The 10,535-nt window shown below is 65.9% G+C and overlaps 1 protein-coding gene across 1 annotated transcript; it reads left to right on the forward strand.

Annotated features, from left to right (window-relative positions):
- Positions 1 to 2,280: 2,280 nt before the first annotated feature.
- Positions 2,281 to 8,818, forward strand: GRINA (glutamate ionotropic receptor NMDA type subunit associated protein 1). Its single transcript, XM_068424703.1, has 4 exons — positions 2,281 to 2,583; positions 4,452 to 4,580; positions 6,049 to 6,192; positions 7,598 to 8,818. The coding sequence occupies exons 1-4, from the start codon at positions 2,296 to 2,298 to the stop codon at positions 7,745 to 7,747; spliced, it is 711 nt and encodes a 236-aa protein (XP_068280804.1). The 5' UTR covers positions 2,281 to 2,295; the 3' UTR covers positions 7,748 to 8,818.
- The last annotated feature ends 1,717 nt before the right edge of the window (positions 8,819 to 10,535 follow it).

Raw genomic sequence — 10,535 nt, forward strand, 5'->3', positions numbered from 1 at the left:
GGCACCACGGCCAGGTCATCCTGGGTGCCATCACACGGCACGTGTGGGACAAGGGGGGCATCAGGGCTGGCCAGCGTGGGTTCATGAAGGCAGGGCCTGCTTGGCCAACCTCATCTTCTAGGACCAAGGACCCGCTCAGGGGATGAGGATGGGTCTGTCTAGGCTTGAGTCTGGATGGTGGTGGGGTCACCATCGCTGGAGGGGTTTAAGGAAAGCCTGGACGTGGCACTTAGTGCCCTGGTCTAGTTGCCATGGTGGTGTGAGGGCAATGGTTGGACTCGATGAGCCCAGAGGGCTCTTCCAACCTCAGTGATTCTGGGATGATTCTGGTTTGGATCCCAGAGGTGGAGGTTTTGGATCCTTGGTGGAGGTTTAATCCCAAGGGTGGATGTCTTAGATGCCAGGGAGGGAGGATTTGGATCCTTGGTGGAGGTTTAACCCTGGGGATGGAGATTTAACCCCGGGGATGGAGATTTAACCCCAAAGGTGGAGGTTTTGGATCCCAGAGATGGAGAGTTTGGGTCCTTGGTGGAGGGTTTGGATCCTTGGTGGAGGTTTTGGATTCTCAGTGGAGGTTTAACCCTGGGAATGGAGGTTTAATCCCAGAGTTGGAAGTTTTGGATCCCAGAGATGGAGCGTTTGGATCCTTGGTGGAGGTTTAATCCCAAGGGTGGATGTCCTAGATGCCAGGGAGGGAGGATTTGGATCCTTGGTGGAGGTTTGACCCTGGGAATGGAGGTTTAACCCCAGGGATGGAGGTTCTGGATTCTTGGTGGAGGTTTAACCCTGGGGATGGAGGTTTTGGATCCTTGGTGGAGGTTTTGGATCCCATGGATGGAGGTTTTGGATCTTGGTGGAGGTTTTGGATCCTTGGTGGAGGTTTAACCTTGGGGATGGAGGTTTTGGATCCCAGGGATGGAGGTTTTGGATCCTTGGTGGAGGTTTAACCCTGGGGATGGAGGTTTTGGATCCCAGAGATGGAGGTTTTGGATTCTCAGTGGAGGTTTAAATCCTGGGGATGGAGGTTTTGGATCCCAGAGATGGAGGTTTTGGATTCTCAGTGGAGGTTTAAATCCTGGGGATGGAGGTTTTGGATCCTTGGTGGAGGTTTGAATCCTGGGAATGGAGGTTTAATCCCAAGGGTGGAGATTTTGGATCCCAGAGATGGAGCATTTGGATCCATGGTGGAGGTTTGAGTCCCAGGGATGGAGGTTTTGGATCCTTGGTGGAGGTTTGAATCCTGGGAATGGAGGTTTAATCCCAAAGGTGGAGATTTTGGATCCCAGAGATGGAGCATTTGGATCCTTGGTGGAGATTTGAATGCCAGAGGTGGAGGGTTTGGATCGTTGGTGGAGGTTTAACCCTGGGGATGGAGGTTTTGGATCCTTGGTGGAGGTTTTGGATCCTTGGTGGAGGTTTAATCCCAAGGGTGGGTGTCTCAGATGCCAGGGAGGGAGGATTTGGATCCATGGTGGAGGTTTGAATCCTGGGAATGGAGGTTTAATCCCAAAGGTGGAGATTTTGGATCCCAGAGATGGAGCATTTTGATCCTTGGTGGAGGTTTGAGTCCCAGAGATGGAGGTTTTGGATCCTTGGTGGAGGTTTAATCCCAAGGGTGGATGTCCTAGATGCCAGGGAGGGAGGATTTGGATCCTTGGTGGAGGTTTGACCCTGGGGATGGAGGTTTAACCCCAGGGATGGAGGTTCTGGATCCTTGGTGGAGGTTTAACCCTCGGGATGGAGGTTTTGGATCCCATGGATGGAGGTTTTGGATCTTGGTGGAGGTTTTGGATCCTTGGTGGAGGTTTAACCTTGGGGATGGAGGTTTTGGATCCCAGGGATGGAGGTTTTGGATCCTTGGTGGAGGTTTAACCCTGGGGATGGAGGTTTTGGATCCCAGAGATGGAGGTTTTGGATTCTCAGTGGAGGTTTAAATCCTGGGAATGGATGTTTTGGATCCCAGGGATGGAGGTTTTGGATCCTTGGTGGAGGTTTTGGATCCTTGGTGGAGGTTTAATCCCAAGGGTGGATGTCTTAGATGCCAGGGAGGGAGGATTTGGATCCTTGGTGGAGGTTTAATCCTGGGGATGGAGGTTTTGGACCCCAGGGATGGAGGTTCTGGATCCTTGGTGGAAGTTTTGGGTCCTGGGGGTGGAGGTTTTGGATCCTTGGTGGAGGTTTAACCCCAGGGATGGAGGTTTTGGATCCCAGGGATGAAGGTTCTGGATCCTTGGTGGAGGTTCTGGATCCTTGGTGGAGGTTTGACCCTGGGGATGGAGGTTTTGGACCCCAGGGATGGAGGTTCTGGATCCTTGGTGGAGGTTTCAGACCCTTGGTGGTCGCAGCCCACCCCCCCAGCCCTGCCCCCCCCGTCCCCCCCAGGTGTTCCTGGTGCTCACCCTCCAGCTGAGCGTCACCTTCGCCTTCGTGGCCGTCTTCACCTTCGTGGGAGGCGCCAAGGGCTTCGTGCGGCGCAACGTCTGGACCTACTACGTGTCCTACGCCATCTTCTTCATCTCCCTCATCGTCCTCAGCTGCTGCGGGGACTTCCGCCGCAAGCACCCCTGGAACCTGGTGGCCCTGGTGAGCGCCGGCGACCGGCTCGGCAGGGGGGGGCTCGGGCAACCCCGGCACCGCGGCCCCGAGGTCTGGGGGGGTGTCTGGGGGGGGGCTGTGGGGACGGGGGGGCACGGCTGTGGGTGCAGGGGGCATGGCTGTGGGGATGGGGGGGGATGGGGGGCATGGATGTGGGGACGGGGGGCATGGCTGTGGGGTGCAGGGGGGTGGCTGTGGGGATGGGGAGGGATGCGGGGCACAGTGTGGGGATGGGGGACACGGCTGTGGGGATGGGGGGCACAGATGTGGGGACGGGGGGGCACGGCTGTAGGGTGCAGGGGGGCGGCTGTGGGGACAGGGGGGCACGGCTGTGGGGATGGGGAGGGACAGGGGTCATGGCTGTGGGGACGGGGGGCACGGCTGTGGGTGCAGAGGGGTGGCTGTGGGGACGGGGAGGGATGGGGGGCACAGTGTGGGGATGGGGGGCACGGTTGTGGGGATGGGGGGTGGCTGTGGGGATGGGGGGCACGGCTGTGGGTGCAGGGGGGTGGCTGTGGGGATGGGGGGCACGGCTGTGGGGATGGGGGGCACGGTTGTGGGGATGGGGGGCACGGCTGTGGGTGCAGGGGGGTGGCTGTGGGGATGGGGGGCACGGCTGTGGGGATGGGGGGCACGGCTGTGGGTGCAGGGGGGTGGCTGTGGGGACAGGGGGGCGGCTGTTGGGAAGGGGAGGGACAGGGGGGTCACAGCCGTGGGGACGGGGAGGGACGGGGGGCATGGCTGTGGGGTGCAGGGGGGCGGCTGTGGGGATGGGGAGGGACAGGGGGCACAGTTGTGGGGACGGGGGGCATGGTTGTGGGGATGGGGGCTGGCTTTGGGGACGGGGGACACGGCTGTGGGGTGCAGGGGGGCAGCTGTGGGGATGGGGAGGGACGGGGGGGTCACGGCCATGGGGACGGGGAGGGATGGGGGACACGGCTCTGGGGATGGGGGACATGGATGTGGGTGCAGGGGGGCAGCTGTGAGGACGGGGGGTGGCTGTGGGGTCGGGGGGGCACGTCTGTGGGTGCAGGGGGGCGGCTGTGGGCATGGGGAGGGATGGGGGGGGGCACGGCTGTGGGGACGGGGGCACGGCTGTGGGTGCAGGGGGGTGGCTGTGGGGACAGGGGGTGGCTGTGGGGATGGGGGGGACAGGGGGCACAGTGTGGGGATGGGGGGCACGGCTGTGGGTGCAGGGGGTGGCTGTGGGGACGGGGGGCATGGTTGTGGGGATGGGGGGCACGGCTGTGGAGTTCAGGGGGGCAGCTGTGAGGACGGGGGGTGGCTGTGGGGACAGGGGGCACGGCTGTGGGGACGGGGAGGGACGGGGGCACAGTGTGGGGACGGGGGGCCCAGTGTGGGGAGGGGGGGCACGGCTGTGGGGACGGGGAGGGACGGGGGCACAGTGTGGGGACGGGGGGCACAGTGTGGGGATGGGGGGCACGGCTGTGGGGACGGGGAGGGACGGGGGCACAGTGTGGGGACGGGGGGCACAGTGTGGGGATGGGGGGCACGGCTGTGGGGACGGGGAGGGACGGGGGACACGGCTGTGGGGATGGGGGACATGGATGTGGGTGCAGGGGGGCAGCTGTGGGGACGGGGGGCATGGCTGTGGGGACGGGGAGGGACGGGGGCACAGTGTGGGGATGGGGGGCACAGTGTGGGTGAAGGGGGTGGCTGTGGGGTCGGGGGGGCACGGCTGTGGGTGCAGGGGGGTGGCTGTGGGGATGGGGAGGGACGGGGGGCACAGTTGTGGGTACGAGGGGTCATGGCTGTGGGGACGGGGGCCACCGAGCCCCCCTCCGGCCCCCCAGCGGTGCCACCGGTGTCACCGTGCCCCCGTGTGCCCCCCCCAGTCCATCCTGACCGTCAGCCTGTCCTACATGGTGGGCATGATCGCCAGCTTCTACGACACGGACGCCGTCATCATGGCCGTGGGCATCACCGTCGCCGTCTGCTTCTCGGTCGTCATCTTCTCGCTCCAGGTGGGCGCCGGGGGGGGGTGGGGGGGCAGCTGGGGGACCCCCCTGGGGTGGGGGGCTCTGAACTGGGTGTATGACCCCCCCCCAACTGGGGTGGGGGGCTCTGAACTGGGCACACCCCCCCCTGACTCCCAACTGGGGTGGGGGCTCCAAACTGGGTGTATGACCCCCCCTAGCTGGGGTGGGGGGCTCCAAACTGGGCACATCCCCCCCCTGACTCCCAGTTGGGGTGGGGGTCTCTGAACTGGGTGCATGACCCCTCCTGGCTGGGGTGGGGGGCTCTGAACTGGGCACACCCCCCCCTGACTCCCAGTTGGGGTGGGGGCTCCAAACTGGGTGCATAACCCCCCCCAGCTGGGTTGAGGGGCTCTGAACTGGGTCTATGACCCCCCCCAACTGGGGTGGGGGTCTCTGAACCGGGTCTATGACCCCCCCCAACTGGGGTGGGGGTCCCTGAACTAGGTGTATGACCCCCCTGACTCCCAGTTGGGGTGGGGGTCCCTGAACTGGGTGCATAACCCCCCCCAGCTGGGGTGGGGGTCTCTGAACTGGGTGTATGACCCCCCCAACTGGGGTGGGGGGGCTCCAAACTGGGCACACCCCCCCCTGACTCCCAGCTGGGGTGGGGGTCTCCAAACCAGGTGTATGACCCCCCCAACTGGGGCGGGGGGCTCCAAACTGGGCACACGACCCCCCTGACTCCCAACTGGGGTGGGGGTCTCTGAACTGGGTGCATAACCCCCCCCAGCTGGGTTGAGGGGCTCTGAACTGGGTCTATGACCCCCCCCAACTGGGGTGGGGGGGCTCCAAACTGGGTGCATGACCCCCCTGGGCTCCCTGCTGGGGTGGGGGGCTCCAAACCCCCTTGGTTGGGGTGGGGGTCCCTGAACTGGGTGTATGACCCCCCCCAACTGGGGTGGGGGTCCCTGAACTAGGTGTATGACCCCCCTGACTCCCAGTTGGGGTGGGGGTCCCTGAACTGGGTGCATAACCCCCCCCAGCTGGGGTGAGGGGCTCTGAACTGGGTGTATGACCCCCCCCAACTGGGGTGGGGGTCTCCAAACTGGGCATACCCGCCCCCTGACTCCCAGTTGGGGTGGGGGCTCCAAACTGGGTGTATGACCCCCCCAACTGGGGTGGGGGGCTCTGAACTGGGTGTATGACCCCCCCAACTGGGGTGGGGGGCTCCAAACTGGGCACACCCCCCCCCCGACTCCCAGCTGGGGTGGGGGTCTCCAAACCAGGTGTATGACCCCCCCCAACTGGGGTGGGGGTCCCTGAACTGGGTGTATGACCCCCCCAGCTGGGGTGGGGGTCCCTGAACTGGGTGTATGGCTCCCCCTGGCTCCCAGTTGGGGTGGGGGGCTCGGAACTGGGTGTATGACCCCCCTGGCTGGGGTGGGGGTCTCCGAACCCCCCCTGTCCGGGGCAGGGGTCTCACCCCCCCCCCATCTGACCCCCCCCCCCCCAGACCAAGTACGACTTCACCTCGTGCCGCGGCGTCCTCGTCATCTGCCTCGTCGTCCTCGTCCTCTTCTCCCTCCTCTGCATCTTCATCCGGAGCCGCATCCTCGACATCGTCTACGCGTCCCTGGGGGCGCTGCTCTTCACCTGCGTGAGTGGGGGGGGGGCTGCAGAGGGGACCCCCCCCCGTGGGACCCCCCCCCCCGACACCCCCTCCCCACCCGCCGCACCCCCAGGGCTCGGCCTGTGGGACCCCGGGCTGTGGGTGGGGGGTGCAGAACCCCAGACCCAGCTGCGGGCATGGTGGGGGGGGGGGCTGTGGGGGTCCTGCCCCCCCCGTGCCCCCCCCCGCGCCCCCCCCCCACCCCCTGTGCCCCCCCCACACCCCCTCCCCATGTACCAGACCCCCAGGGCTCAGGCTGTGGGTGGGGGGGGGTTGCAGGACCCCAGACCCAGCTGGGGGCATTGTGGGGGGGTGGTGGTGGGTGGGGGGGGGCTGTGGGGGTCCTGCCCCCCCCGTGCCCCCCCTGATGCCCCCTCCCCATGTACTGGACCCCCAGGGCTCAGGCTGTGGGACCCCAGGCTGTGGGTGGGTGGGGGGGTGGTTCAGGACCCCAGACCCAGCCGGGTGCATTGGGGGGTGATGGCCCCACTGGTGGGGGGCTGTGGGGGTCCTACCCCCCCCCGTGCCCCCCCCCACACCCCCCGTGACCCCCCCCCCCACCCCCTGTGCCCCCCCACACACCCCCTCCCCATGTACCAGACCCCCAGGGCTCAGGCTGTGGGGGGGGGGGGGGCTGCAGGACCCCAGACCCAGCCGGGGGCATTGGGGGGTGATGATGGTGGTGGGGGGGGCTGTGGGGGTCCTGCCCCCCCCCGTGCCCCCCCTGACACCCCCTCCCCATGTACCAGACCCCCAGGGCTCAGGCTGTGGGTGGGGGGGGGGTTCAGGACCCCAGACCCAGCTGGGGGCATGGTGGGGTGGTGGTGGTGGTGGGGGGGGGGCTGTGGGGGTCCTGCCCCCCCCGTGCCCCCCCTGATGCCCCCTCCCCATGTACCAGACCCCCAGGGCTCAGGCTGTGGGTGGGGGGGGGTTCAGGACCCCAGACCCAGCTGGGGGCATTGGGGGGTGATGATGGTGGTGGGGGGGGCTGTGGGGGTCCTGCCCCCCCCGTGTCCCCCCCTCTGCCCCCCCACACCCCCTATGCCCCCCTGACACCCCCTCCCCATGTACCAGACCCCCAGGGCTCAGGCTGTGGGTAGGGGGGGTGGGGGGGGGTTCAGGACCCCAGACCCAGCCGGGGGCATTGGGGGGTGATGATGGTGGTGGGGGGGGGCTGTGGGGGTCCTGCCCCCCCCGTGCCCCCCCCCACACCCCTCCCACACCCCCTCCCCACCTTTCAGACCCCCAGGGCTCAGGCTGTGGGTCCCCAGGCTGTGGGTGGGAGGGGTTCAGGGGTGATGGGGGGTGATGGCCTTGCTGGGGGGGGGGCTGTGGGGGTCCTGCCCCCCCCGGTACCCCCCCCCACGCCCCCCCCTCGCCCCCCCCCCCGCAGTTCCTGGCCGTGGACACGCAGCTCATCCTGGGCAACAAGCAGCTGGCGCTCAGCCCCGAGGAGTACATCTTCGCCGCCCTCAACCTCTACACCGACATCATCAACATCTTCCTCTACATCCTCGCCATCATCGGCCGGGCCAAGGAGTAGCCCCCCCCCCCCCAAATCCACCCCCGCCCCCCCCCTTTGTGCCCCCCACCCCCCACTTTGTGCCCACCCCCCCCCCCCATCCCCGGCGCCGTTTGATGTTCTGTCGCCCCCCCTCGTCGCTTCTGCCCCCCCCTGACCCGGGGGGGGGCTGGGGGGGGGCACGAGGGTCCCGAGGGAGGAGAGTGTGGCCTCTGCCCCCCCCCGCAGCCCCCCGCAGCCCCCTGCCCACCCCCCGCTGTGAATACGGCCTGGCCCCCCCCCCCCACGCTCAACGAGGACTGGAAGCACTTTGCCCCCCCACACTGGAGCCCACCCCCCATCCCTGCCCACCCCTGCCCAGGCTGGGGGTCCCAGCCCCATGCCACCACCCCTGTCCAGGCTGGGGGTCCCGGCCCCCTCCCCAGCCCCATGCCACCACCCCTGCCCAGGCTGGGGGTCCCAGCCCCCTCCCCAGCCCCATGCCACCACCCCTGTCCAGGCTGGGGGTCCCAGCCTCCTCCCCTGCCCACCCCTGCCCAGGCTGGGGGTCCCGGCCCCCTCCCATGCCCACCCCTGCCCAGGCTGGGGGTCCCGGCCCCCTCCCCAGCCCCCTGCCCACCCCTGCCCAGGCTGGGGGTCCCAGCCCCCTCCCCAGCCCCCTGCCCACCCCTGCCCAGGCTGGGGGTCCCGGCCTCCTCCCCTGCCCACCCCGGCCCCCCCCTGTCCAGGCTGGGGGTCCCGGCCCCCTCCCCCCCCCCATGCCACCACCCCTGCCCAGGCTGGGGGTCCCGGCCTCCTCCCCTGCCCACCCCTGCCCACCCCTGTCCAGGCTGGGGGTCCCGGCCCCCTCCCCAGCCCCATGCCACCACCCCTGCCCAGGCTGGGGGTCCCGGCCTCCTCCCCTGCCCACCCCTGCCCACCCCTGTCCAGGCTGGGGGTCCCGGCCCCCTCCCCAGCCCCATGCCACCACCCCTGCCCAGGCTGGGGGTCCCGGCCTCCTCCCCTGCCCACCCCTGCCCAAGCTGGGGGTCCCGGCCCCCTGCCCACTCCTGGCTCCAGCCTCTGCGGTCAATAAACCTCCGTCTCGTTCCTCCTTCCCCCCCCCAGCTCCTTCCTCCGCCGTTGCTGCCCCCGGCTCTGCCCCTGCCCGGGCCGTGCCCCAGGGGCTCCACCGGCACCCAGCCCTGGCCCTGGCACCAGCTGGGGGGTCCTGGAGGGGGCTGGTGGGGGTCCCGGCCCCCTGGCAGTGCCAGGCCCGGCTGCTGCTGCCTCTCACAGAGTCACTGAGGTTGGCAGAGCCCTCTGGGCTCATCGAGTCCAACCATTGCCCTGACACCACCATGGCAACTAGACCAGGGCACTAAGGGCCATGGCCAGGCTTTTCTTCAACCCCTCCAGAGATGGTGACTCCACCACCTCCCTGGGCAGCCCCTTCCAGTGTCTAATGACCCTTGCTGAGAAGAAATGCTTCCTGATGTCCAACCTGACCCTCCCCTGGCCAAGCTTGAGGCTGTGTCCTCTTGTCCTATCGCTAGTTGCCTGGGAGAAGAGGCCGACTCCCACTGCGCTACAACCTCCCTTCAGGTAGGTGTAGACTGCACTAAGGTCACCTCTGAGCCTCCTCTTCTCCAGGCTAAACACCCCCAGCTCCCTCAGCCGTTCCTCGCAGGTCAGACCCTCCAGACCCTTCCCCAGCTTGGTCGCCCTGATGTTTGCTGGGAGGCCTCCTCAGCCATCTCCAGTCCAGGAGGTCCCTCCAGTGCGTTGATGATAACTTTCTGATGCAAATGCTGGATGAGCCAACGAGGAGAGGAGCGCTGCTGGGTCTGATCCTCACTAACAAGGAGGGTCTGGTTGAAGAGGTGAAGGTTGAGGGCAGCCTTGGTTGTAGCGACCATGAGATGGTAGAGTTCAGGATCTCATGTGGCAGGACCAGAATAGCTAGCAGAACCACAACCCTGGGCTTCAGGAGGGCCAACTTTGGCCTTCTCAAGCAATTGCTCGGGGAAGTCCCATGGGACAGGGTACTAGAAGGTAAGGGGGCCCAAGAGAGTTGGTTAGCATTCAAGGACTGCTTCTTCTGAGCTTAAGACCAGAGCATCCCAACAGGTAGGAAGTCAAGGAAGGGCACCAGGAGACCTGCATGGTCACTCCAGTCTTCAAAAAGGGCAAGAAGGAGGACCCGGGTGACTATAGACTGGTCAGCCTCTCCTCCATCCCAGGAAAGGTGATGGAGCAACTTGTCCTTGGTGCTGTCTCTAGGCACATCAAGGATAGGGGGATCATTAGGGGCACTCAGCATGGCTTCACCAACGGGAAGTCTTGCTCAACCAACTTGATAGCCTTTTATGAGGATGTTACCCGGTGGATAGATGATGGTAAAGCTGTGGACGTGGTCTGTCTTGATGTCACTAAAGCGTTTGACACGGTCTCCCACAGCATCCTCGCAGCTAAACTGGGGAAGTGTGGTCTGGATGGTCGGGTAGTGAGGTGGGTTGGGAACTGGGTGAAGGAAAGAAGCCAGAGAGTGGTGGTCAATGGGACAGAGTCCAGTTGGAGGCCTGTGTCTAGCGGAGTCCCTCAAGGGTCGGTACTGGGACCAGTTCTATTCAATATATTCATTAATGACTTGGATGAGGGAATAGAGTGCACTGTCAGCAAGTTCGCTGATGACACAAAACTGGGAGGAGTGGCTGACACCCCAGTGCTGCCCTTCAGAGAGACCTGGACAGGCTGGAGAGCTGGGTGGGGAGAAATTTAATGGACTACAACAAGGGCAAGTGTAGAGTCCTGCATCTGGGCAAGAACA

This window comes from Nyctibius grandis, unplaced genomic scaffold (genome assembly GCF_013368605.1).
Source record: "Nyctibius grandis isolate bNycGra1 unplaced genomic scaffold, bNycGra1.pri scaffold_201_arrow_ctg1, whole genome shotgun sequence".
Lineage (NCBI taxonomy): Eukaryota > Metazoa > Chordata > Aves > Nyctibiiformes > Nyctibiidae > Nyctibius > Nyctibius grandis.

Coding starts and splice junctions, on each gene's coding strand:
- GRINA (XM_068424703.1), top strand. CDS start 2,296: ATGGAGGTTCTGGATCCTTGGTGGAGGTTTCAGACCCTTGGTGGTCGC. Junction 4,581..6,048: donor TCGTCATCTTCTCGCTCCAG/GTGGGCGCCGGG, acceptor CCCCCCCCCCAG/ACCAAGTACGACTTCACCTC. Junction 6,193..7,597: donor GGGCGCTGCTCTTCACCTGC/GTGAGTGGGGGG, acceptor CCCCCCCCGCAG/TTCCTGGCCGTGGACACGCA.